The sequence below is a fragment of the Syngnathus typhle genome, linkage group LG15 (assembly GCF_033458585.1).
Source record: "Syngnathus typhle isolate RoL2023-S1 ecotype Sweden linkage group LG15, RoL_Styp_1.0, whole genome shotgun sequence".
Classification (NCBI taxonomy): Eukaryota; Metazoa; Chordata; class Actinopteri; order Syngnathiformes; family Syngnathidae; genus Syngnathus; species Syngnathus typhle.
Genome location: NC_083752.1, coordinates 6359184 through 6385157, shown reverse-complemented (window position 1 = coordinate 6385157; position 25974 = coordinate 6359184). Strand labels below are relative to the sequence as shown.

At 41.4% G+C, this 25974-nt stretch overlaps 7 protein-coding genes across 14 annotated transcripts in view; 3 read left to right on the top strand and 4 right to left on the bottom strand.

Annotated features, from left to right (window-relative positions):
* Positions 1-401: 401 nt before the first annotated feature.
* LOC133168526 (olfactory receptor 52K1-like) lies at positions 402-1446 on the bottom strand. The gene has a single exon (XM_061300138.1). It carries the CDS (start codon positions 1392-1394, stop codon positions 402-404), a length of 993 nt encoding a protein of 330 aa, XP_061156122.1. The 5' UTR covers positions 1395-1446.
* Positions 1447-3389: 1943 nt separating this feature from the next.
* LOC133168525 (olfactory receptor 52Z1P-like) lies at positions 3390-4382 on the bottom strand. Its single transcript, XM_061300137.1, has one exon. It carries the CDS (start codon positions 4380-4382, stop codon positions 3390-3392), a length of 993 nt encoding a protein of 330 aa, XP_061156121.1.
* A 930-nt stretch (positions 4383-5312) lies between these two features.
* On the bottom strand, positions 5313-6299 carry LOC133168524 (olfactory receptor 52Z1P-like). Its single transcript, XM_061300136.1, has one exon. It carries the CDS (start codon positions 6297-6299, stop codon positions 5313-5315), a length of 987 nt encoding a protein of 328 aa, XP_061156120.1.
* Positions 6300-8786: 2487 nt separating this feature from the next.
* rnf167 (ring finger protein 167) lies at positions 8787-13211 on the top strand. Of its 2 annotated transcripts, none has more exons than XM_061300320.1 (11): positions 8787-8947; positions 9128-9203; positions 9599-9721; positions 9828-9905; positions 10048-10185; positions 10261-10348; positions 10436-10526; positions 10655-10760; positions 10892-10985; positions 11053-11133; positions 11385-13211. In XM_061300320.1, the coding sequence occupies exons 3-11, from the start codon at positions 9620-9622 to the stop codon at positions 11804-11806; spliced, it is 1200 nt and encodes a 399-aa protein (XP_061156304.1). In that variant the 5' UTR covers positions 8787-8947; positions 9128-9203; positions 9599-9619; the 3' UTR covers positions 11807-13211. The 2 variants fall into 2 exon arrangements, with proteins under 2 accessions (XP_061156304.1, XP_061156302.1); XM_061300318.1 differs by having other exon boundaries at positions 8789-8951.
* Positions 13212-13520: 309 nt separating this feature from the next.
* On the top strand, positions 13521-22141 carry srrt (serrate RNA effector molecule homolog (Arabidopsis)). Of its 5 annotated transcripts, XR_009718253.1 has the most exons (25): positions 13620-13654; positions 14064-14182; positions 14337-14465; positions 14535-14678; positions 14865-15053; positions 16322-16491; positions 16581-16762; positions 16873-16980; positions 17062-17215; positions 17289-17437; positions 17548-17609; positions 17733-17811; positions 17931-18122; positions 18214-18381; positions 18459-18612; positions 18707-18900; positions 19037-19193; positions 19328-19417; positions 19488-19584; positions 19672-19750; positions 19909-19958; positions 20394-20488; positions 20634-20781; positions 20892-21032; positions 22001-22141. XR_009718253.1 is itself a non-coding variant. In XM_061300316.1 (21 exons), exons 2-20 carry the CDS (start codon positions 14064-14066, stop codon positions 19745-19747), a joined length of 2613 nt encoding a protein of 870 aa, XP_061156300.1. In that variant the 5' UTR covers positions 13620-13654; the 3' UTR covers positions 19748-19750; positions 19909-20397. The 5 variants fall into 5 exon arrangements, 3 of the variants coding, with proteins under 3 accessions (XP_061156299.1, XP_061156300.1, XP_061156301.1); XR_009718252.1 differs by lacking the exons at positions 20634-20781; positions 20892-21032; positions 22001-22141 and having other exon boundaries at positions 20305-20397; XM_061300316.1 differs by lacking the exons at positions 20634-20781; positions 20892-21032; positions 22001-22141 and having other exon boundaries at positions 19909-20397.
* On the bottom strand, positions 20136-22682 carry mogat3b (monoacylglycerol O-acyltransferase 3b). 2 transcript variants are annotated; one of them, XM_061300322.1, is made up of 8 exons: positions 22600-22682; positions 22174-22338; positions 21981-22088; positions 21394-21464; positions 21098-21302; positions 20845-21019; positions 20543-20727; positions 20136-20476 (listed from the first exon to the last, which is right to left on the bottom strand). In XM_061300322.1, the coding sequence occupies exons 2-8, from the start codon at positions 22253-22255 to the stop codon at positions 20322-20324; spliced, it is 981 nt and encodes a 326-aa protein (XP_061156306.1). In that variant the 5' UTR covers positions 22256-22338; positions 22600-22682; the 3' UTR covers positions 20136-20321. The 2 variants fall into 2 exon arrangements, with proteins under 2 accessions (XP_061156306.1, XP_061156305.1); XM_061300321.1 differs by having other exon boundaries at positions 22174-22271; positions 22600-22679.
* Positions 22047-25974, top strand: part of LOC133168631 (neuronal tyrosine-phosphorylated phosphoinositide-3-kinase adapter 1) — a 21574-nt gene continuing 17646 nt past the window's right edge. The window contains exon 1 of one of the 2 annotated variants that reach the window (XM_061300312.1): positions 22047-22187. The gene's annotated coding sequence lies outside the window, so the exon portion shown is untranslated. Of the gene's footprint in view, positions 22188-24421; positions 24518-25974 lie in introns of those variants that run through there. The other variant, XM_061300313.1, reaches the window with a different exon arrangement.

Below are 25974 nucleotides of genomic sequence, written 5' to 3'. Positions count from 1 at the left end.
GGATTACGGACATCTATAAAAAGGTATTTGGGTGATACTTTGGGTGAATCATTTGAATCAGTCGTTTCTGCAGATTTATTAGAATCTCTCTTAAAAATCATTTAAAAACAAAAGTGCTTATATTCAAAGTAAGAGGAAATTATTTCAATACACTAAAAAAAATAGAACTGGCACAATTCATGCAAATGATATTCAGTTCGATAGATACAAATGACAAAGACAATGTAATTTTAATTACACATTTACTTACTCATACTTTTTCACGTGGGCTAAATATGATATTTACACACTGTTTATTATGTTACGGGTTTTAGGAAATAAATATTGATTTAATCAAAAATGAATTAATACACGTCGATTTGCTGCTTAAATTATGTGTACACAAAAATAAAACACTTTTGCTAGTTAGTAGTAAAAGTTTCATTTGGAATTATCCTCTTTGATATGTTTGATGGTATGATCTTGTATAGAATACACAGCTTTATAATCTGAACCCGAACAAGATGCGTTCCGAGTCCGTATAGCAGCGGGTTGACGATAGGTGGAATGATGACGAAATACATTGACAAGAAGATCCGCGCTTCGATCGCAACATGACTCATATCGAACCTAGTCTGAACAACTTCAAACAGGGCTCCAATGCTATAGTTTAAAACGGAACATAAATGTGGCACGCATGTTTTAAGCGCATGAACCTGGGAGTCTTTAGATAATTTTTTACAAACTCGGAATATCTGTACATAGGAGAAAACAATCATGATTAATTGAGGGCAGACCAGCAACCCAATAAGCAGAAGCCCAACAATACTTATGAGGGTTGTGCTTGAACATGCGTTTTTGACCAATTCCATGTTGACACAGTAAAGCTTCGGTATGACTGTCCCACAAAAACTCAGCCGTAGAGTGAGACTGAAAAAAGAACCAAATACAATCAACGGATAAAGGCCCACAACTGCAATCAGTTTGTAGATCATGGAAGGAGTCATGATGGTGTGATAGTGAAGCGGGGAACAGATGGCAACATAGCGGTCGTAACCCATGAGAGCGAGTATGCACAACTCGGAAGATCCAAATGTGTGCAAGAAGTAGACCTGAGCGAAGCACATGTTGGCGCTGATTGCGTGTGTCTTCGACAAGAGGATGCTCATAACGGGAAGTAGCAACGCGCTACTCCCGTAGATTTCGTTGAAACATAACATACATGCAAAAATATTCATAGGCTGGTGCAGCTGATTGCATCGGTGGATGACGCTGATCAGGAGTAAATTGAGGAAGATGGTGACAATATAGAGGAAGAAGAAAAGAGTAAAAAACTCGTGTTTGTGGTTCTCCAGGGTCGCGAATGACATCAGGGTGAAGGTTAGCGTCGTGGTGTTCTTCATCCTGAAAGGCATTATAAAGATTGTTATATGATCATGTTTCGTTATAGTTTGGAATACCTGAGATTGCGTCTTCCGCTCCACGCTCCTGAGCTTGTGCCGTGCACGAGCGTCTTTTTATGCTTACACAAAATGGGCTTGGTTTGCTGTTCTTGCATGGTCAAATTCTTGTTACTATGGTCACCCCCCAAACCCCCTCCTCCACCCGGGCTCCCTTGACAGGTTCTGCGTGACAGTTTTACTGGTTAATGGTCTTGCTTTAATGGTTTGCATGATTAGGAGCCTACAAAGTCAAACATTTCTCTTAAAGTTGTTGGGGGGTAAACTGTATGGATGTATCTAGTCATGGCTGTAAATAGTAATGGAACAACTAGGGAACACTCTTAGAATAAATACACGTTATTATTGAAGAAAGAAAAAAATGCACGTGAGTGATGCGACACTCAAATAAATAATTTGTCGAGTGAATGTTACAAATATTGTTCGTTTTACAAAGATGGGATTAGTGATTACATGTTGGGTTTAATTCTACGTATATTCTTCCTGCTATTTGGCAGATGTTTTTTTTCTATAATTTTGTTCTTTATTTTAGATTGCACTTATTCCGCTAGGTGGCGGCACATGATACTAATTAACATTGTAAATTAAAAAGAAAAATAACCCGGAAGTATTTCAACGGTTTTGTGTTTTTTTTGCCTATAGAAAGAAGATGTATTTTACAATGTACATCTTTGGGCCTGATTACTGATGTAGATTGTGACATGGAGAGACACCTCTCTACCAACCCTGATCCCTCATCAGTATGAAAAGGCCTGCAGAGCACCACGGGTTTCAGGAGACCATCCCCCCCGTCCTGTGGAGAACCCCAGGCTTGCAAACCAGCTAAACAGGTTTTACTGCAAGTTTGAACGGTCCACCTCCTGCATCACAATCAACATCCACACCCTGTTCATCCATCAGTGTTAACACCTACTCTCTTTTTTTTGCACTTCAGATCCGTGAGGAAGACGTGTGTCAGATGTTCCGGAGACAAAAGGTCAGGAAGGCACAAGGCCCAGACGGCCTGTCCCCCTCCTGTCTTAAAGTCTGCGCTGAGACCAACCGGAGTCAAATTCCCTGTTTGGCATGCACAAACTTGGTTAATAAAGCTGATTCTGATTCATTACTCTTGCTCTCAGAATATATTAATGTTGCTTTACATATTTCATATTGTCATATGAGTCGAAGAATAGTAGTCTGTTGTGCAAATTTAACATAATCTTGCTTAAAATTCATTTAAAACCAACAATGTAGCTCAGCATCAATGCACCTAAAAGACATTAGTTTTTTTTCATTTCCTTCTTGCCCTGAGATGAATTCAATGCTAACATAAGTTATCATTTGTTACATCAACATTACAAAAACATTTCCTCCAAGTGTTGTCCGTTCCCTAGATCGGGTCTCATCGTCCTAATTAAAAGGTTCCTAATTGCTCCCAAAGGCATTGACAGTCTACTAATGAGCATAATGTATGTTATGCTTTCTTAAATAACAGATAATCATCATAATCAATGAGGTATTTCTCGTACGTTAGCTATAATACACTTTTGTCCTGATAAGTAAAATGTGGATCGGTTTCTGTCAGAAGGGTTCCATATTATTATTTGTACAATATATATTCCAATTTCTTTTATATGATTCTTCCTTTGCAGCACCACATACGTGGAAAGTTATTAAATTGTGCACATATTCAGTTTGAAAATGACAAATGATGAAGACAGTTTTAATCAAATATTTATTTAATTACTCTGGATCATAAACATCAAAGATATAGTGACAGGCGTTATATGTGGTATATACCACAATTAATCACAAAGAAGTTATCGCTTTATGATATTTACACGCTGTTTATTACAAGAAATAAAAGTAAATAAAGAATGCATGAGTTGCATCTGAAAATCATTATTTCCATTTTGATAGTGTATTTTTACGTTTATTCCGGATTGTGGACATAAATGTTGAATCATTGAGTTAACATACACAGTTCTTGTTAGAAGTCAAAGTCTCAGTTGGAATGACCTTCTTTGCTTTCTTTGATGGCAGGATCTTGTATTTAATGCACAGTTTTATAATCTGAACTCGAACATGAGATGTCCCGAGTCCGTACAGCAGCGGGTTGGCGACAGGCGGAATGACAGCAAAATACATTGACAAGAAGAGCCGTGCTTCGATCGCAACATGACTCATATCGATCCTGTTCTGGGCAATTTCAAAAAAGGCGGCTATGCTAAAATTGCAAATGGAACATAAATGCGGTAAGCACGTCTTAAGAGCATTAACTTGACATTGTTTTGATACTTTATTTGTAACTCTTAATATTTGAACATAGGAGTAGAAAATCATGATCAGCTGAGGGCCGTTCATCACGGGTACAAGCGCAAGGCCCAAAATATCCACATAGGATGGAACTGAACATGCGTTTTTGAGAAGTTGGATATTGACACAGTACATCTTTACTATCTCTTTGCCACAAAAATCCAGCTGCAGAGTGGCAGAGTAAAAACATGCAAATGGAATGAATGGATAGAACCCCAGAAATGCAACCAGTTTGTTGACCTTTGACTGGGTCATAATGGCGTGATAGTGGAGCGGGTAACAGATGGCGACATAGCGGTCGTAACCCATAAGAGCGAGTATCGTAAACTCAGAAGTCACATACGAGTGCAGGAAGAAAAGCTGAGTAATGCACCAGTTGACGCTGATCTCGTACGTCTTTGACAGGAGGAAGATCATCACCGGAATCAGTAACGCGGTGCAGACGCAGAGCTCGTTGATACATAATATACATGCAAAAATATTCATAGGTTGATGCAACTGATTGTTTTGGTGAATAACGCTGACCAAGAGTAAATTAAGGAACATGGCAGTAACATAAAGCGTGAAGAAAAAAAGAAACCACACGTGCTTGTATTTCTGCAGAGAGGCAAATGCAGTCAGGGTGAACGTTAGCGTCGTGTTCTCCATCCTGAAAGGAACCAAAATGAGAAATGCTGATCACGTAAACATTTCATGATGAATACAGCAGAAGCTCAGTCGACCGCAGTCGATTCTAAATATTGGTTGAGCGTACCTGTGTGAGTTGGTATCTTCCGCTCCGAGCGCCTGAGCTCATCCCGTGCGAGGGCATCTTTTTAAGCTTACTCGAGGTGGGCTTGCTTTGTTGTTCCCGGTACATTGTTGGATTCTTGTTGCTATGGTCACACAAGTTTGCCATCCCCAAACTCCCTCGATGCGTCTTTCCTCCACTGTTCTTTGTTTATGTTTTCTTTGTACAGTGTGTGTTTGCTACATATCAATTTGATTGGTGGGACTTACTTATTACTTAGTTTGTTTTAATCTTTAACCATGAGATATTGTTTTGTATTTGGTATAATCTAATGCGATAAGTGTTTGCAACATTCACTGTCGCCAGACCTTACTTTTATAATCAACAAGGTGTTTTGGGATTTTACCTGGAAAGTTTTCTGTTGTGAAACTCACAAAAAATAAGTTTATATTTTTACTTGATGTGCAAAACATTCAGTTTGGACTATAAAAACAAAGAAGACAGATAAAATGCAATTTTAATCACAGGTTTATTTATTCTTGATCATAAACTTTGAATATATCGACCGGTGTCTTATTCATGAAGAAATTTGTGCATAAAACAAGTAAAATAAGTATGAACGCATGAGTTGAATCTAAAATCAATTTCAGTTTAGATAGGCCACTTTTACTTTTAAACTGGTTTAAGGAAATAAGGATTGATTTAATCCCAATGAGTAAAAACACAACTTGATTGGTGACTCAAAAGATGTCTACACAAACAAACAAATATAACAACAAATTGTAGTACTAATTAAAAAAAATCTTATGTAACCACATCAGGCATAATATAATTCATAAAAAAAACATTTATTGCTTGCTCACAGTAAAAGTCTCGGTTGGAATGATCCTTTTTGCAAATTTTAATGAAAGGAGTTTATATTTAACACACAGTTTTATAATTTGAACTCGAACAAGGTACGTTCCGAGTCCGTATAGCAGCGGGTTGGTGACAGGTGGAATGATGGCGAAATACATTGACAAGAAGATCCGCGCTTCAATCGCAACATAACTCATATCAAACCTAGTCTGAACAATTTCAAACAGGGACGCAATGCTATAGTTTAAAACAGAACATAAATGTGGCACGCATGTTTTAAGTGCAAGAACCTGGGAGTCTTTAGATAATTTCTTACAAACTCTGATTATCTGTGCATAGGAGAAAATAATCATTATCAGCTGAGGGAACAAAAACAACACAACAAGCCCAAGCCCAACAATACTTATGAGGGATGCGTTTGAACATGCATTTTTGACTAATTCCATATTGACACAGTATAGCTTGGGTATGAATTTCCCACAAAAACTCAGCCGCAGTGTGAGACTAAAATAAGAAGAAAATACAACAAACGGATAAAGGCCCACAACTGCAATCAGTTTGTAGATCCTGGAAGGAGTCATGATGGTGTGATAGTGAAGAGGGAAACAGATGGCAACATATCGGTCGTAACTCATGAGGGCGAGTATGCACAACTCGGAAGCTGCAAATGTATGCAAGAAGAAGACTTGAGCGAGGCACGCGTTGACGCTGATTGCATGCGTCTTCGACAAAAGGATGCTCATAACCGGAAGCAGCAACGCGCTACTCCCGTAGATTTCGTTGAAACATAACATACATGCAAAAATATTCATAGGCTGGTGCAGCTGTTTGCATTGGTGGATGGTGCTGATCAGGAGTAAATTGAGGAAGATAGTGACAATATAGAGGAAGAAGAAGAGAGTAAAGAACACATGTTTGTGGTTCTCCAGGGTCGCGAATGCCGTCATGGTGAACGTTAGGGTCGTGGTGTTCTTCATCCTGAAAGGAATCAATGAGGAATCGTGATAAGACATGACAAGCAAACAACTGTATTGCAGCATAAATAGATTGCAGTAACTTTCATATATTGTCATAGTACCTGTGATGAGGTCTTGCGCTCCACGCACCTGAGTTCGTACCGTGCACGAGCGTCTTTTTAAGCATACAGATGGGCTTCGTTTGGATGTCCTTGGTCAGATTCTTGTTACTATGGTCACCCCCCCCCCCCCCTCCTCCTCAGGCTCCCTTGACAAGTCCTATGTGACAGTTTTACTGGTTAACATGAACATAGTGTTGCTCTGCTCAAATGATACTTAAATAAATAAATAAAATCATATATATGACTAAATATTAACGATGTAGAAAAAACGAAGCTCTGATCACACACAATAATATCTACAGTAGAAAAATTTGCAATTTAATAAAATATTTTTTAAGAACCAGTAGGCCACGTAATGATTGTCTGATGATCAGTTCAGGGTGTACCCTGCTTCTCAACTAAAATAAAATGGGGTAGGCCCCAACTCAACGGTACAGAGAAGAATGAATGGAGGACAGATGAATGGACATCCTTGAGTTTAATCTGACAACAGCATTTGTTGGACACTCGAGTGGTTGTCTCCCAAGCCGAAGGTTGTGGTTTTGTGACTAAGCGTCCTTGAGCAAGATACTAAAGCCACAATTGCTTTTAATGAATAAAAATTAAAGAGATAGTGTTAAAGAAAACAGAAAACAGCTGAGCCGTGATTGGTTGTTACACTGAGAAGCTGTGATGTCATTTTCAGTCGGCGGCAAGATAACTGCCCCTAAAGACTGATAAAAATATGGATTTTGATACTTGAATCATGTTCCACAAATGTGATATTAATCACGAATGCTGTGTTTACATTAGTGGGGTGTATACAACATATTGTAAAGAAAATTTGTGTTTGACTTTCTTTTTAAGTAAATATTCTGTTGTTTCTAAATGGCCAAATCACGTAACTTAAGTATCAAATGAGCTTTAAAACACACACACACAGAGACACGCACACACAGAGATACTGTGTCAGATGACGTGTTGTTTTGTCCCCACATGATACAGTTTAAACATGCTCATTAGTACCTATTAGTCTGCTGTTTCCACTCTTCTTGAACGCAATTAGTCCCTCGTGTGTTGAGCAGTGCCTGGAGAATAAAGCTGATGGACGGGTTGAAAACAAAGTTGAGCTCCCTTTGGAGAATACTGATGTAACATTGATGAAACTGTCTCCAAAGGCCAGTAATCTTTGTACCAAGGAAAATAATTGTGATCACCAATAGCTTTTATTGCAGTTTGGAATGGCAAGATTTTCTGAGAAAAAAAAAAAGACTACCCAGCGATTATTTTTTCCACGTAAAAGATAATCAAATCTTAAAATCAGGGGAGAAAATGTTTTGGCGTCTTGGTAATGTTTGTCTCATGACATCTTTTAGTCACGTTGGCTTGCTGTCTTGTTTCTTTAAATTGGATTAACAAAGGTATGTTCTCAAGGCATCCTTATCATTTGCTCAAATGGTCAGTTTGCTGCTTCTTATTACCGTTGTTCCTCCCCTTGGACCAAAATCTGAGCAAACCCTGCCTAATGCTCATTTCCAAGCAACAGAAAGTAGGAATCACAATGTCTTGCTGTCGTGTGGTGATTTGGACCCTCTTGCTTGTCTTACTGCTGAATGGTATGTTCTGGTATCCTCCTATTTGTTTGCTTTTGTCACCATACATTTGGATTTTGTCTCCACTATTGTTCATCTGTGTGATTTCAGTTGTAGTTAATGAGGCCGCTTCCTTTCCATGGTCATGCCCCACCTTGAAAGGCATTTGTAGAAAGGTTTGTCTACCAACAGAGCTATTCTTTGGACCTCTAGGTTGCGGGAAAGGCTTCCTGTGAGTGATGCACTTCAAGATCACAAAAACTGTAGCCTTGTATTTATTTATGAATGATAAAATGTTATTTATCTTTCTAATTTGTAGATGCTGCGTGTCTCATTTTCTATGAGTGGAGCCATGCAGTCCATGAAGAGAACATCTAGACATTGCTGTGTGGAACATGACTCTTATTTACTCATCTGCAACAATATGATCTTCAAGATACATTATGATCTTAATATTGAATACGGTGGCATTTTGTGATTTTTTTGTTGACATGGAGTAAAATTTTACATTGATCATCACCACTTGATTGAATTGTGTTCTTTTGGATTACCTGTAAAAAAGTTATAAAAATTACCTTTGCCCTGTGCATTCATTCATTGATATGCATTCATTGATATAAAACAAGATGATACAATATAAGTGCAGATGATTCCCTCCATCTTGTTCCAGCAGCTCTTTTGATATATGTTTCAAAATGTGAGGGAAAGTGATTCAGATAATGGATGGAGGGATTTCAAATTTTACAAACTCGTGTCGTTGTCTTGCGATACTGCATACATCCGCTAGTCGCGCTGTGGTGCACGATGCTGGTGTGACTCAGTTATGCTAACACAAAGAAGAGGCCAGGCAGAAGCTAGCCCGCAATAACAAACAAACAAACAAACCTGTGAACGCAACTTCAGACAACTGAGCAATTTTGTCGCCTTTACAGATAAACCAACAAATCATCCTACTGTATTTTCCCTCACCTGTTACGTGCGTAAGTTCTGTTTCTTAGACACAGGCTACTCTGTCGTGAAAAGGATTTAAGCGTTGTCGAACATTTACCAAAACAAGTCGCTCATCAGCTAGTGCTAATCCTTCTTGGCTATCGTTTTCCGTACACGGACAAGACCTCTTTTTGCCAGATTGCTAAATAAAAATAATTTTACACAGTGACATGTGAGGAGGAGAAAAAAGAGGAAACCTGGGACCCATTTTCAAGGCGCCGCGTCATTAACAAGATATCGTGGTAAGTCGCTGACTAGCTACAATGCTAAGTACTTATCCTGTTTCGGTGAACATTGACATGGATTATGCGAATGTTTGATCGATTTTGTTAACCTGGCGAGTTCAATATTGAAACGATTACGATTGGATTTATAAATAGTTGTGCACTTCCTGTTGGCGGTCACACGCGATTATTACGTCAAGTGATTACAAGCGTGCATCACAGTATGTGTGAAAATTGTTTAGCAATTGACGAATAATGTATAGTTAAAAATATTTAATATGATGTACAAGTAATTTAAATACAAGCTGACAACCATACTCCGGGAGGATATTAAGACTGATTGATTATTATTATTCTTTTGCTTGAATTTACTTATTCTCTAAAACGAGTTCCCCCTCTTTCCATGATTATAGCGCAACCGTACCCATCCGAGGATGCTTCAGCAAGGTGGGTGGTGGATGGGGGTCCATATAATACTCCTTTCCATCACTTTCTGCTGCATAGCGCCCTTGCCCACACATGCATATATCTATGCTGTAAGTAATGCTGTTCTGCATCTGGACACACGCCGTTGCTTATGTATGACCCATGAAAAGTATCTGGATGTAATCTTGTGTGTGTGTTTTTTTTATGTTTTGGCAGCATTATAGAAATATGACCATGCTGTTTGAGGATCTACCTGCTTTGTTTGGATCGCCACTTCCTAAGGAAGGAATCATGGTGAAGAAATTCAGGGAACATTGATGTGTCATGAGAAATGATCAAGTGTCTTGCATGAAATATTCCACTGCTCTGAAATTATTCATTGACTACAATAATGTTTAGGAAACAACGCTTTAATATGTTTGTCTTGATCTCACAGGGAGTCTTAGTGGAGTCCCGGCCTCTTAACGGCTGTGCCACAATTGACCCTCCCCCTCCGTTGCCGCCGTTTTATGATGCCAACATCACTAAATTCATAGCTCTCATCAGACGCTATGATTGTAATTTTGATCGGAAGGTCAGTAATGGTTCAAGTCTTATCTGCATCTTTGTGTCACCGAGTTGAATTAATGAGGGGGGACACTTTTTAAAGGTCCTGCATGCGCAGCAAGCTGGGTACAGTGCTGCTATCGTTCACAACATGTACTCTGATGCGCTGCTCAATATGAACTACAGCAATGGTAAGTAGTGTAACGGATAATCACGTTAAGGAATCTTATCATTTCTCAGTCTATCTATCTCTCTCTTTTTTTTGGGGGTACTTTTAGGTACTATTGCAGAGGAGATTGACATCCCCTCAGTGTTTACCAGCTACTATGCCTCACAAGTTCTCAAGAATTTCATCATTCCAGAGCAAGGGTACAGATGGCAAAATGAAAAACTGTTGCAAGGGTCACATTTGAAATGCACAATATTGCTTGCAATGTTTCTTTTGAGTTCTCGAAGCAGTGTTTGGTTTTTAATTTCCTATTACGATGAATTTGCAGAGCCTACGTGATTCTCAAGCCAGAGTTTGCTTTCCCACTCTCATACTACCTTATTCCCTTCACCGGAGTGATTGTCATGATCATCCTGGTGATGTTAATTATCTTGGTGAGTTTAGTGACTATTTTCTCATTCCTGCATATTTGAAGTCAATAAATCTGTCACGCACGTTTTGTCTGAACACAAATGTGCAGTTTCTGCAGGAATTTACACAGCACCTGTAAAATGTTGTTTTTCAGGTTATACGCTGTACACAGCATCGAAAAAGGCTGAGGAAAAACCGCTTGTCCAAGGAACAACTGAAGCGGATTCCTACTCACAAATTCACTAAAGGTAAAACAAAACGAAAAAGAAGTGTAAATATGTTGTGTGTTTTATAAGTATTTACTTTTTATTTCAGGGGATGACTATGATGTGTGTGCCATCTGCTTAGACGAGTATGAAGAAGGAGACAAACTACGGGTTTTACCCTGTTCACATGGTAATTTTATCATATGAACCCCATTGTGTATAGAGTGATTCTATACAGTGATTTAGTTATTGACACATGCCTAAATTTACTTGGATAGATTTGCATATTATGTATGTTTAATCCCTATTTTAGGTTAATTCAATGCTGGGTCAAGACAATTATGGATTGGGAATTTTAGTTGTTGACATTCGGGAAAAGACGTAATGTGGTGCCATCATGTCATTTTGTAAGGCTTTCTTAAACAAAATATTTCTCTTCAGCCTATCACTGTAAGTGCGTGGACCCGTGGTTGACCCAGACCAAGAAGACGTGCCCCGTGTGCAAACAGCGAGTCACCCGCAACAACCCCGAGCACTCCGAGTCCGAATCTGAGGAGGACACCGGAGGTCAGGGCGGAGAAGAAGGAACGGAGGGCGAAGCCGACTCGGAGCGCACCCCTCTGCTTCGCGCATCCAACCAGGGCTCCCCTTCTGGGAGTCCGGGGGTGTATTCCGCCACCACGATGACCACCGCTCAGTGCATCGCCTCGCCGGTTGACGACGACTCCCCCGTCCTGGCTTACGAAGGTTATTATTCTCCCCAGGAGGACACGGACTCGGAAAGCAATGACACAGAAGATGAGCGGCACCATGTTGACGATGACACCGCTCAGCTGATTGGTAGGGGCACAGTGCACATCTAATGGCTGGAACGTTGATCTGACTTCATACAAAAAGGGCCTTTCTGTCACAACCTTTGCGCTTCTTGTTGTTTAGCTCACAACTAAAAAGTTATGGCAGTACTTTTTTTCCCCCTGTTTTCTATCATGTGATCTAACAGGGCCATAATCACAGATTGCTGAGCTCATATACACCTAGTGCAAGCACTGACACCCGCTCTTGTCTGAATCTCAATTTCTTTTTGCGTTAGTCCGTGTCTTATTTTCTTGCTCACACTAAATATATGCACTAGATATAGTTAGGCTGTTCTGCAACGTTTATATCGTTCATGATCAAAACCACAAGTTTAAATATAATCATTCTGTGCAGTGTGCCTATGTTCCAAGTTTTTTTTTTTTTTTTATTACCATTATCAAATACAGTACATTGTTTTATGTCAACTTTTGTTGCACACTCGCACAGAAGAGAAAAAGCCAAACTGCTCACTTGCAAAGAAAACCGTGACCACCCTTGTGAGTCTTGAGGGACAATACTGTAATGGTAACACGTATGACAACATTTTTCCTTGGGTGAGGCCACTTGTAAACGTATGCAGTTTCTTCGTCCCACCTCTTACTATTTTTGTAATTCCAGTGTGCTTGAACGGTCTAAACAAAGAACTATTTTAAGTCAGTGGAATTAGCATAGAACAGACACATTGCCTTAATTTGGCTGACATGTACATGTGTTTTATGTTGAGAAACTAAAAGCTCACTCTCGTAGGTTTTGTATTTTCTTTGTACAGCAAAGCAATTTTCTTTTAAATGAAGTAGAGGTCCTTCGCTTCCGTAAGTGTGAGTAATGGATAGTGTTAGTCAAACTTAATTTACACACACAAGCTATTTAGCGTCATATTCCCCTACATCTGGGAGGACTGTAGGCTGTCAAATTTCAAACTTAAAATTAAAAGCAATTTTTAAGAACACTTTAAAACTGGTTCGGTTCTCTGTGTAAATACACATTTTCTGCTTTCGGAGATCATAGGAACAACTGGAATATATTTAAAAGGGGCTGGTCTATTTAATTTGTTTTTGATGGTTGATTTTGTGGATTTGTACATTATTAATTTGTCCCCCTGTCCTAAAACACAAAATTCAGATTTTTAAATGACTGACATGTTTAAATACTGGTTTGATCATTTAACACTCATTTGCTCCCAAGGCTGTAATCTGTTATATATGCACTTTCCTTTTAATACATAACTTTAACAGATGTATTCATATCCCACACTTACTGTCTTTTACAATGTGTACTTGTCAGACTTCAATACATTTAAAATGTAAAGTACAATGATTGATGAAAATATTATGATGCTGAGGATGTTAGTCAACGGGACGCACCAATATACTGACTGATTCATGGAAGATTAAATTAAAAATCTATACAATTTCTAGTGTGATTATTGGCGTTTTTTAATAGAACCATATGGTTGCAACTAGCAATTAACAACCATGAGAAAAAGGTTTTCTTTTTGAATTTAGAATTTTTATTGCAGTCAATCAGTAATCATAATTCTTTTGAATCCTTGTTTTTCAGGGTATTGCATCTATGTTTGCGCCGTTAATTGCGACACCAATTGCGCTTAATATTTTTTTTTTGACAAATTATTTCAGCCAAAATATGGAGAGGCTGCTCGGTACTTGAAAATACGCCTATGCATAATTCGAAACAGCAGTTTACACTCCAGACGACAGGCGGCGATAATGTACTCCTTACTAAGAAAATGAATCTTTTTAATTACAGAAAAACCTAGCCAAAGAACACTACCGGGGACTTGAAGACACCGAGGACAAGCAAGCGTGCCAAATAGTAATAACAATACGCTTTAAGAGGTATACATTTTGATTTTCATCAACTCTTTCACACATGGCTCCAATAATGCTGGACGCTAAATGAAATATGTTTTCCCCAATTTCTTTGCCGGCTAATCTAACTTTAGAGCGCATGCTCGATATCAGCCTCGGTAACGTAATTAAAGCAGCTGTGTTATTCGTTTTCGACCAGTTTTAAGCTACTAATTTATTATTTTACTCGTGGTACTACTTTACATTATTTTAAATAACTTAAAATTCTGACAGAAAATGCACTCTTTGCTAACGACAAAGGGCTGTGTTAGCATAGCATGCTAAGTTAGCTGCGTTTACTGCGACGTCTGACTCCATGATGGGTTTGTCCTTGTGTCTCAATGCTCACGTCATTTAATCATTCATTTGTCTACTTTTTGCGTTTCCCATAATAAAGATGGGAGACAGTGACGATGAGTATGATCGCAGAAGGAGGGACAAATTCAGACGGGAAAGAAGTGACTACGATCGTTCCAGAGAGAGGGAAGACAGACATAGAGATGAGTGGAATGACAGGTAAATCAAATATGTTTAGACTCACGCAACAAAGTGATATGGCTGACCTAAACTAATAGTACTTCATTCTAACGTTCACCATTTTAAATTATCAATTTACTCCTTAATATTTTCCATGTACCTTTCAACCTTTTGATTGGCTTCCATTTGCCAGAGAGTGGGACAGGGGCAGGGAACGGAGAAGCCGCGGAGATTATCGGGATTACGACAGAGGTCGCAGGGAGAGATTCACCCCTCCCAGACACGACATGAGTCCCCAGCAGAAACGCATGAGAAGAGACTGGTAAGTTCCATTCCTCATTAGAAATATGCATGTTATTTTCTTCATTACTTAAGTATTCTAACCTGACAGGGATGACCACGGTGGAGATCCCTACCGTGGCGGCTACGACATGGGCTACGGAGGAGGGGGGCCCAGTTATGGTCCACCACAGCAGTGGGCACACCCAGACATGCACCTCATGCAGCCTCATCACGGTATTCCAATTCAAGCTAGGTGAGAGACTTGAATGGTACTGAAGGAAGTTTTCAGATTTTGTTTGCACTTGTCTCATTATAAAACACGAACCTGTTTTCACAGCTATAGAGTTACTTCAAAGCAGCAATAAAAATAATACTCGAGACATATTATTGATGTTCTGCCCATTAAGCCACTTACAAGGATTCTCTTGTCATTGCTCAGACTCGGGAATGTCCATGAGATGGATTTTGGTCCACCCCCACCAATCATGAAGAGTTTTAAGGAGTTCCTGGTTTCACTGGATGATTCTGTAGACGAGACCGAAGCGGTCAAGCGCTACAACGAGTACAAGCTTGAATACCGCCGGCAACAGATGCAGGAGTTCTTTTTGGCTCATAAAGATGAAGAGTGGTACGGTCTGAATTCTTTTGTCTTCCAGTTCCCGAATTGTCTTGATAGTTGTAATTAATATCTTGCATTGGTAGAATCGCCTTAAAGTCTGCTAATCGTGATCACCGTTGATAGATTGGATTTATATAGAGTAGTGTGTTGGCCTGGTCCTGTTGTGGGTGCTTTACTGTAAAGTTAATGTTGATGATGCATGAAGAATTTACATTACCGTTGCATAGCCTAGCGCTTTGTAATTTAATAGCGTATTGCTTTGTTTGCCGTTGCACCCACAGTGTAGGAACAGTCCCACAATTTAACTTTTGACTTGTTTGAAAATCAACCCAAATTGTACAATTGGTTGCAGTTGATGCTCGAAATAGTAAATGTTGGAAAACAGTCGATCAAACATGACAAATTTCTTTCCGTTAACACCGGTTAAGCATACCATTCCAAACAAGCTTGTTGAGAAAACTTGGGTTGATTTTCAAAATGTTCCCAGTTTTCCTGATAATGCTGATGATACTTGTTCCACAGGCTTCATGTAAATTTGTTGTGTTTTGACCATAACCATTTTCTTCCCCTCGTCCCCACTGCCACGGCGTGTCTTTCTCAAGAAAAAGTGGAAGTCTGCAAGAATCCGACTTAGACAGCAAGGGCATGCACTGCGCACAATGCAGTTGCTCTTAGACACAGTACCAGGGCTTTTAGACAGACAGGGCAACTAGTCTCCCGCGCTAGGAGTTTTCTTGTTTTCGGCTTTTTCCTCCACCATTTTCTTTTTCTATTTGGATCAAATTGAATCCTTAAACTCGATACGTGTATACAGAAACACCAAATGTGGTGAAGTGGAGCCCATTCTTACAGAGGAGACCTCTCTGTATTTATTTTGTTAATAAAGTGGCAGAGCACAAGGTAACAGTAGTTCACTCAATGAACATTTCAGTGTGTGAATGTTTTTATTTGTTTTCATTTTGTGCTGTAATTTTCTTCTGTTGTGGTGAGTTGATCTCCAACTTTTTTACCTAGTTTATCAATAAGCCATGATGATCAGTCTCAACATGTAAGACTTTAAACAAGGATTGTATTAATCCATCTTGTATATTTCTAGCTACTGATTTTAATTTTGCATTTTCCAAATTTCCCGCAAATGATGATTACTAATGATGATTTGCCATTGTACCATTGGGACTTGAGTGTAACTTTGTGCTTTCTAATTTCTGCATCCCATACATCCCACCCTCGCCATTCCCTTCCCTGCTGTTTCGTGGACCCCAAAACTCTGGACACAGGTTCAGATCCAAGTACCACCCAGACGAGGCCAGTCGACTTAGGTCGGAGGCATTGAGAGCCCTGAACAGCCGCCTGAATGTCTTCATGTTTCTGATGGAGAACGGTTGGTTTGATAACCTCTCGTTGGACATCGAACAGACGCCAGCGATCATCAAGGTCCTGGATGCGGGTGAGGATTCTGCCAAACGCCGCCAGTGTTTTGCAGGATGACAAATCTGTGTCGGGACTTGAACAATTGCCCCTGTTTCCTGCTTGCAGCTGTGATAAAGATGGAAGGAGGGACAGACCACGATCTCCGCATCTTGGAATTGCCTGCTGAGGAGGAGGAAGAAAGGGAGAAATCGGCATCTGGTGGAACCGAGCCTCCCAAGGGCAACCATCACAGGAACATTGACGGTGACGGCAAACCGTCAGTGGCAAAAGACAAAAAGAATGAGAAAGTAGGTTTGATTTTCGGTTGCTGCCATTTGGATCTAAATGTGGCGAAATTAATTATTGAAATGTTGTATTTCAAAATGGGCCTAATGTTGACTGTCAAACTGTCACAAAGGATGAGAGCAACTCGGTCTCCACTGAGAAGATGGCTACAGCGGCTGAGGATGTCAAAGAGGAGGGACAGAAAGAAGCCATCAAAGAAGAAATACCTGAACCCAAGAAGGTTTGTGTCCCCTTCCCCATTCAACAGAACGGACCCACATGACCTCACGTCCTCTGTCACTCTTACTTTGATTTTCGCCAGCCGAGGAGAAAACGCAAGCGCAGTGGAGACACCGACGACGAAGCCAGCGCTTCTGAAAGCGACTCTGACTCTGAATCTGATTCAAACTCGGTTTGCTCTGAAAAGAAAGAGATGGAAGACAAGGAGGAGGAAGGCGGAGGTGCAAAATCCCATCGTGAGAAGCATTTTAAGATTTATACCACACGCACTCTTATCAACAATCTGTGTTCTCTCGTCTAACGGTTTAGAGGCGCAACCGAAACAGAATGCTGTAGAGGAGAAGAAAGTGGAGAAAAAAGTTAAAGATGACACTCCTAGACCACGACCTCTCCACAAGACTTGCTCGCTCTTCATGAGGAGCATCGCCCCCACCATTTCCAAGGCAGAGATAGTAGCTGTGAGTTGATCAAATGAGGCTAAGCTACACCCATGACTCTTGACTGACTCCTCATTTCCTGTCAGCAAATTCTTCTAACCTTTTTATTTTATTTTTTAATCCACCTGTAGCTGTGTCGCCGCTACCCTGGCTTCCTGCGCGTCTGCCTGGCTGACCCTCATCCAGAACGACGGTTAGTTTATACTTAAGCGCTCTCGTGACTTGTTTACCAGTTTGATTGTTTGCTATCCAATTGTGGCTCCGAGCACAAAGAAAAAAAAAAGTTAATTTCAAACTCATCTAATTGCTTTTGCAGGTTTTACAGACGCTGCTGGGTGACTTTTGACCGCAGTGTCAATATTAAAGAGGTCTGCTGGAATCTTCAGAACATCCGTGTAAGTAAATCGAACGCTATCCGCAATTCCAGTCGTTGTATCGTCAGGCTGCAGCGAACCAGGTCTGAGACGGCGAGCCATATTGGCACATTAAGGATCTCCACTGTCTCCTTTGACAGCCACGCGACTGTGAGTTGGCCCCTAGCGTGAACAGGGACCTTGCACGGAGGGTGCGCAACGTGAACGGCATCACTCAGCACAAGCAAGTGGTTCGCAACGACATCAAAATGGCCGCCAAACTCATTCACTCCCTGGACGAGAAAGGCGAACTGTGGTGCAATCCGCCACAAGAAGAAAGCCAAAGCACAGAAGTAATTACCGTGTTGTTGTTTTTTACGACGCACACATATTTGTCAAGAGATCCCAGATTGCCTTAGTAATTCCTTGAAATTGTCAATTCAGAAGACTCAAAATCCCATCTTGAAGCACATCACCGATTACCTAATAGAGGAGGTGAGCGCTGAAGAGGAGGAGCTGCTGGGCTCCTCTGGCGGGATGGAGCAAGACGAGAATGTCAAGGAGGGCCACTCGACAGAGATGACTGTGGAGAAGGATGAGAAACTTGCCAAGGTTTGCCTGGAACACTGAAGGCTTGTCATTTAATTTTAAATGTAGTTGATTCCATGTAACATTCTTTCTTTGCTCAGGTTCTGGATCGTTTGATTTTGTATCTGCGCATTGTGCATTCCATTGATTACTACAATGCCTGTGAATACCCGAGTGAGGACGAGATGCCGAACCGCTGCGGCATGATCCACGTTCGCGGGCCGGTCCCTCCCAACCGCATATCGCATGGAGAAGGTCAGCCAATGCTCTTGTGTCGCATCATATGTATAGTGCTCTTTTATTTAGCATGTAACCACATCAACCGCAATCTTCCCCATGTCTCAACTAGTGCAACAATGGCAAAAGGTGTTGGAGGAGAAGCTGAGCACTTTGTATAGCATAAAAGAAACCCTGTCTGAGGAAGAGGCGCTAAAGATGGGCCGCAAAGACCCCGTTGAGGAGATGGAGAAGTTTATTTCTGCCAACACGCAGGAGCTTGGAAAGGACAAGTGGCTCTGCCCGCTTAGCGGCAAGAAGTTTAAGGTAACATTTTGTGTTCTGCTCGCAAGTGTCTTTTCTGGATGAACATGGATGTTGGCTACATTAAGAAAAACATACCTACCCAGTTGCCGAGTTACCACATTCAGTGCATACAATAATTCCAGTTCTCGTTCATCAGGGTCCAGAGTTTGTGAGAAAACATATACTGAACAAACATGGGGACAAAATTGAAGAGGTGAAAAAAGAGGTAGCATTTTTCAACAATTTCCTGATGGATGCCAAGAGGCCGTCTTTGCCGGAGATGAAACTTCCTCCTCTTCCAGCTCCGGGCCAAGGTGGGCTGTCTGCGGTTGACTGATCACTTCCGATTCCAATATTGCTCATAAAGGGGGAGTGGATGAAAGGATCGTCTGACAGTCTTCCAACATTATGAGATCTTTTATTTTTCCTCTTTGTCCTTTTACTACAGGATTGCTTTCTCCATTGCCGTTTTCTCCTCAAGGTCCCCAGGGACCAATGGGCTTTGCGCAGCCTCGCCCCCCACTCATGGGTTACGGTGGTATGTTCCTGAATGCCGTGACTAGTAGTTATTTGTGGATAGTGATGCCTAATTCCATCCCTAATTGCAGGCGCACCCCCTTACCCCCCCAACCATTTTGGAGGTGGGCGGGGTAACTACGACAACTTCCGTGGACAAGGCGGGTATCTCGGGAAACCACGCAACAGGTAACATCGACACTCTGTCATGTCTTTGATCCCATGGATTCTTCATTTTGGGTCTTTTTTTTTTTGGCCCTTGCCTACTGTTTTCAGAATGTCACGGGGCGATCCACGAAACATCATTGAATACCGGGACCTGGATGCACCAGATGATATGGACTTCTTTTAGAAGGTTTCCTTGGTCCTTGTTAGTGCTCATTTCTTGCCCACAAGTACTGTAGCGTTTTTAGTTAACGTTTGATCTTGTGATGATTGGGCAAGTATAAATAACCTCTGATGTACACTTGTTACTCAATAAAGCTCATCTCTTAAATTTTGTCTGCACTCAAGGACTCAAGCTGGGCTCAACAAAGATCAACACTGAATCATTAGATCTTTGAGTGAGTCAAAACATGATGTGTTGCATCTTTTGATTTAATAAGACATTGTAATGCATTGTGACGCTTTTTTCGAATGGTTGACGTGGTTGGCAAACCCCCCCAACCTTGCTTACAAATGCTGTAGTGGTGATTCAAGGGTGCCCTCTAGTGGGTAAAATATAAACTACAAATGGGAACTTCTCATTGTGAACAGTGTTTATTTAAACCCAGCAACAGTTGACTTAAAGTGGTCATTGGGTCAAAAGTCACGTTTGACCTATGTTGTAAAAAAACGTCACAGAGTTAAATTATACATTTACATTTTCTTCATTTTAAACACTTGTGTTCACCTTGTCTGTTGAAGCAGGTCATGAAGTGAAACCTCTAAATTATACAAAGCTTGTGACTCTCTGATAGTCCACAGCTGACCTTGTGCTCATGGAATAAATTTGACAGGCCATCCATGTACAGTTTATGATAATGATCGACCTCCTCCTCGGTTGGCTTGATGCGCTGGGGCACATGGATGGGACTTCCCACTGCAAACGACGGTAAGGGTTAAAATGAAATTAGTGCAGATGCACTTTCGGGAAATCAACACTCACCCACTGTAGTGATGGGAGTCCTGGAGGGCAGCAATGCCCAGCGCTCACCGATGAACAAACAAGGGCCGAAGCCCATGATCTTTTTGAACAGGTCCTGTGACCTTCGACCCAATGAGCCCTCTGGGAAGGTAACCTGCTGGTAGAGCTCTGTTTCCCCGAAGGAGTAAACAGGCACCAAGTCAGCCCTGAGGAATGTGAGCGTATGTTATTGACATACAAAAAAACCCCGATACTTACAGGTGAGTACTAACATGACTGTTTTTTTTTTGTTTCCCCCCCCCCCCATCTTCTTTCTCCCTTACCCATACTCAAGTGCGAGCCTGACAAAGCCTTTCCTCTGCTTCACAAGAACTGTTTGCACTCCAGGATGGGAGGCCAGGGACTCAGCAGCGCCCCCTATCACAATCACCACAGCATTTCCTGTGCCACTCTTGGACAGAAGGTAGCCAAGGCTTGGCTTGCTGACTGGACACAGGCCTGTTCAAACAAAGTAAGACTATAAGCATCATTCAGTTTTAATTATAGAGCGACACAATCAATCGTGATATTAAGTACCCGCCGCCATGAGGTAGTCCCTCAAGAGAGGGATCCGGAAGAGTCCGGCCAATACGGCCAGGGAGACGTACATTCCAGGAAAAGCATCGGTGAAGCCGCAGCATTCTATGTTGAAGCAGGCAAACGCTCCCATGCTCATGACACCATGCGGATGACAGCCGAGGATGTAGTTTTTCTTTGGATTCAGCTCAGCCGTCTTCACTAGCTAAACAAGACAATTAACCCAGGTGGCCACGTTTAACTCAAACATTGTGTGTTGAATGCGCATAAAAAACAAATGCAAAGAGAAGTTTCACCTTGATTGGAAAATAGTTTCTGTAGTGTTCCCAAACCTTCCACCTCCTCACAGATGGGTTTCTTCTGCCTCCTGATAGACAACGTTTGATTATACATGTTCTACTTGAACCAGTTGCATACTTAAAACAACAAAACGGGAATGCCGTGAGATGCTCGTTGCCAGGAGAGAAAAAAAAAATAGGCTTGTAATAAGAATACAGTTGATCCCAAGATACCATGCAAATGAATTGCTCTTTTGAAAAATGCTATAAATCCAAGAGTCAGTGAATTTACAAGAGCTACAGATCTTAATGTTTTATCCTGTTAACAACTTGGTAGCTCGGTCTGAATTTTTATGAATCTCTCCCCTTTCGTCTATAACGACTTCAATCCGCAGGGCATATGTAGGGACAATATTATATATATATTTTTCTATAATCTCATTGATATTTTTTCTATGCAGAGACGTCCAATATTAGAATTACAAATTGTAAATGGCAAAATCGGACTTAAAATGGCTTAGTAATACCGTTTGTGTAAAGTGCGTTATTTTTTTATTCAGGCTAATATGCTATAGATACAATCTAACTCGGTCCTTTCCATTTACCTTTCTCTGGCGTCTGCCAGTCAATCACGAGCCATATGAAGTACAGAGTGGGAAAGAGCCACAATGATGTAAACATCAGAGCCACCAACAAGATGATGGAAGAAACCCCTGAAGACAGGATGTGAACTCAAGTTAACCAGTAATGCAAGCATGCATCAACAAAAACAAAAATGTGTCGACGAGGGAAACATACCTAAGAAGAGAAAGGTCAGTACCCATTGCAGAACACTCAAGTCCTCTATAAAGTCCTTAGTTTGAGATTTTGGCGTCGACATGCCGGCAACCTGTGGGCTGTTAGCGTCTCTTTCAAGTTCACCACAGGAAACACTTTCAAGTCAAAATCTCTTTTGCATCACATCTGAATATAACAAATGGATGGTAAGTGCATTCAAAATGTAAAGTGTTATTGTAGTGAAACAAACAAAGTTGGATGAGTGACTTTCATTTCATAAAAGAGCACATGTGGCACGCTACGTAACACTTGCGTGTGACTATCCAAATAATTTGCTATACATTAAAGAGAAAAGAAGCTTAGGACACATTAAGTCATAAATCAATCGAACTTACAATTGTAAATCAACAAAGCACATGAATGGAAATGACTGTCGTGAATCTTTACCTGGTCACTACTTTTGTCGTCATTTTGAAAGGATGTACATGGGAGCAAAGTGACAAACTTGCATCAAGCGGCTTTGTACTTTGACCCGATCGCGTGAAAACTCCTGATAAACAAATCCACTCCTCCTGGTGTTTTGTCACACAAGCAATCGGCGCATGAGATAAACTTTCCTAATCGTACTTTGATGTTGTTCTCCACCTCAGTCATGTCGACATTTCATGATTTGTCATTTTGCTCCCCGGTCACTAAATTCCACACTTGGTAGTTATCTTCAAACTTCAAAGTGGTTCAGATAAAAAGGTTACAGAATACTCTTGATGCCTTGCCACTTATAAATACGACCAGTGGAGGAAGCAATGTTGAGGGCGGGCTCAGTTGAAATTGGTTGAAATAAAATTCGAAGTAAAAATGCTATCAAAGCGGTAGAAGTCTGACCCATTAGGGAACAAGCAAGCGACCTCACCTCATTGAAATGCAGTCGTCATTGAGTTATTAATCCCGTCGATGCTTTTGTCGCCGCCTAAACGCCTGTGTGGGCGCACGGTAGGCGTGAAGGAGCTTTTAACGTCACATCTTACAGGAGCCTTGGGTGGATTTGCCATCTGCCAGCAAAATAATGGACGTTTTCAGCCATCATTCCTTTTCCTGAGCTTTGCGCGGTATTTTTTTTGCTTTGTTTTGCTAGCCTGTAGTTAAACACAAAATAATCAAACAGCCAAGATGGATGTGTGTTGCAGTGGCTTGCAGGAAGTAACTCATCTTCAGTGTAGTATATTTACAGGAGCATAAGTGTAGTTTTGAATTTTGTATTTCTAATTTATGGCCTGGCAATGTATGTTTATTGGGCTCACGCTTTACTTTGATACAGTTATGAACTTTGAGCTTAGCGTAGAAGGTCCAAAGACCTTTGTGAGACACAATAAATTACTAGTGTGCAGCCATTACATTAGGTACACCTTCACAAATGGCACTATGTAAAAGCGTTTCACATTAATACTAGTTTCATACAATTCTTTCATCGGATCACACTAGATTGTGCAGTGGTACCTAATTTTGTGACTTTTTTTAGTGCATTTCTCTAGTCGACTTCAAGGGGGGGGCGTGTTCTCCCTGCACCAGCCTTGTGTTTCCAGTCCGCATTTCTCTATTATTTTTTTTTAATGCAGACGTAACACTTACCTCACACACCTCCAAATTGATCTTTTGGTTTCACTTTACAGAAACACAGTGATCGTAATCGCAATACGATACTTCAATGCTGTTTGTTGTGTCAGACTAAAGGACAATCCATAAATCAGCATGGAATTGACTGAATGTTTTTCTACTTAATAGCTGAGTGATGGCTGCTATAAGCGCGTTACAACTGGCGAGTAAGCTCTCATGAATCACGATGATGATGATGATGTAAATATATGGAGCACAGCGAGGGTGCCCGGCGTGTGAACAGTGGCATACACGCAAAAAAAATGTTTTGACGTCTTTTTAATTTCTTCCTCTCTCCATCCCTACTCATCCTCCTCCCTCTTCCTGCACATTTTCGCCCAAAACACTGAAGGACGCGTGTTTTTTTTTATACCACAGGACCCCCCCCCCCTCTCCCCCTCCAACGTCGCATTGAATTGCACGATGCTTCCCAATCAGGAGGCTGCGCCGAGCCGCGCTGTTTATCCTAAAAAAATGAAAGAGCTCCCACGTCAAGAGAGAGGCGTCAATCGGGAGATATACTTTTAAAAAGGCGATTTTTAAACCCAGCCTCGGTTGACACATCTCGGGAGGGATTTTTCACGCCCTCTCGACGGTGCCTTAGCAGGACAGCTGTGTCATCAACAACCGGCGTGGTTTTGTTGTTGTCTCATCCGGCAGCCGCTTGGCTTTGGGGCAGTCAGCTTCTGTGCCAGCCATCGGCTTTAACACCAAGGTAGGTCCTCACCTTCAATGATGGCATCTTATTTGCGCCATAAATCACTCGCTTGCGTGATGTCGTCGTCAAAAATGCGCTCGATTCAGCGGCGGGAAATGGGATGCGCACACGCAGCCTCGCGTGGCTGCTGCGGCGGACGCGTCGCAACATCGACAGGGGCCTGATGTGTGCTTTTTGAACCATTATCCCGTTTTAAGCTTATTTTTGCACAAACATCAGCTTGACAGCGAGCTAGTCCGAATGCTATTCAACCTTGAAGCCCGCCTCGGTGAATATCAGGCCTTTATTATGATAGTCTTCACTCCAATTTTTTTTAAAAAAACAGATGAAGCAAGTGTAGCCCTAGCGGCGCGCACTTTAAAGAAGCGAAGTCGTGACAACCCCTCTTATGAATATTTCACCCCCAAAACAAGCTCCCTCCGTCAGCTGAGCGGTGATGCCCGAGCGTGCGCGAATCAAACACCAAGCAGCCTATGTGCGCGCGTGAGCGACAGCGTGCACGCGCTCGGCTCATTCCGCAAGGCCCGCGACGGCAAACATCTGCATGTTTACGCATGATATAAACGTGTCAGGATGTTATTTTATGTATGGGTGCAGATAGTCACTTTGATTGTGATAAGGCTATGTAGCTGTGTGGTTGCGAGCGCGCGTGTGCGCGTGCGCGTAGCCAGGTAAGGATGTTTGCGCGTGTAAAATGAACAGAACGTTTGGAGCCACACCAAATGATTGATACGCAGGAATCTACTGTTGCAGCAGGCTTATTTATTTTGTATGTTTATGAAAATGATATAGTGTGCTTTTGGGTTGCACGTGAGTGTCAGCAGCACTGTTGCCCCCACCCCTCCTACACACACACACACACACACACGGGTCTGACAGTTGACCAGGCTTAGTATAAGTCCCTTACCTTAAAACAAATCTACTTGGTGTCGTAAAGACATAAAACACATAAAGCTGCTTTTTACCTGAGCTAAGTAGACATTTCTTTTGTTATATGCATTAGCGAATCACATTGGAGTATGACAGGAGAGGACTCTGGTGTGTTGGATCCGTCACTCTCACTTTGACCTTGAGGCTGAATTTAAACTAAGAATATAATTAGGCTCAGATAAAATGGGGTGTGTTTGTGTGTACGCGTAGGTGCTGTCCATCATGTTATTGGAAGAGAGAGGGAATGTGATTTTTTGGAGTGTGTGTGTGTGTGTGTGGTGGGGGGGGGGTCACTGGGGGCATGGCTGTGTTCACACATGTGCTTTTGGAGCTGCGAGGCAGAGGGCAGTCTGTCTGGTGATCCCACACTGAGTCTGTGGATGCGTCAACGGAGGTGCTGTATCGAAAGCTCTTGTCCTTGAGGATTTACAGTGCTGAATCCAAGTGTCTGTATTTTAAAAGACAAGCTCCAGTGGAACCTCCTTAAAGCAGCATTTCCGAACAGAAGGTTGTCTGAGCTGCAT

Bases quoted from the DNA above. Each gene is read 5' to 3' on its own strand.
- LOC133168526 (XM_061300138.1), bottom strand. From the start codon at position 1,394: ATGCCTTTCAGGATGAAGAACACCACGACGCTAACCTTCACCCTGATG.
- LOC133168525 (XM_061300137.1), bottom strand. From the start codon at position 4,382: ATGGAGAACACGACGCTAACGTTCACCCTGACTGCATTTGCCTCTCTG.
- LOC133168524 (XM_061300136.1), bottom strand. From the start codon at position 6,299: ATGAAGAACACCACGACCCTAACGTTCACCATGACGGCATTCGCGACC.
- rnf167 (XM_061300320.1), top strand. From the start codon at position 9,620: ATGCTTCAGCAAGGTGGGTGGTGGATGGGGGTCCATATAATACTCCTT. The intron at 10,186-10,260 runs GTCAGTAATGGT...CACTTTTTAAAG, and splicing joins ATTGTAATTTTGATCGGAAG to GTCCTGCATGCGCAGCAAGC. The intron at 11,134-11,384 runs GTAATTTTATCA...ATTTCTCTTCAG, and splicing joins GGTTTTACCCTGTTCACATG to CCTATCACTGTAAGTGCGTG.
- srrt (XM_061300316.1), top strand. From the start codon at position 14,064: ATGGGAGACAGTGACGATGAGTATGATCGCAGAAGGAGGGACAAATTC. The intron at 16,763-16,872 runs GTAGGTTTGATT...ACTGTCACAAAG, and splicing joins AAGACAAAAAGAATGAGAAA to GATGAGAGCAACTCGGTCTC. The intron at 16,981-17,061 runs GTTTGTGTCCCC...GATTTTCGCCAG, and splicing joins AAATACCTGAACCCAAGAAG to CCGAGGAGAAAACGCAAGCG.
- mogat3b (XM_061300321.1), bottom strand. From the start codon at position 22,622: ATGACGACAAAAGTAGTGACCAG. The intron at 22,272-22,599 runs GTAAAGATTCAC...AGACGCTAACAG, and splicing joins ACGACAAAAGTAGTGACCAG to CCCACAGGTTGCCGGCATGT. The intron at 21,020-21,097 runs GTACTTAATATC...TTGTTTGAACAG, and splicing joins GGACTACCTCATGGCGGCGG to GCCTGTGTCCAGTCAGCAAG.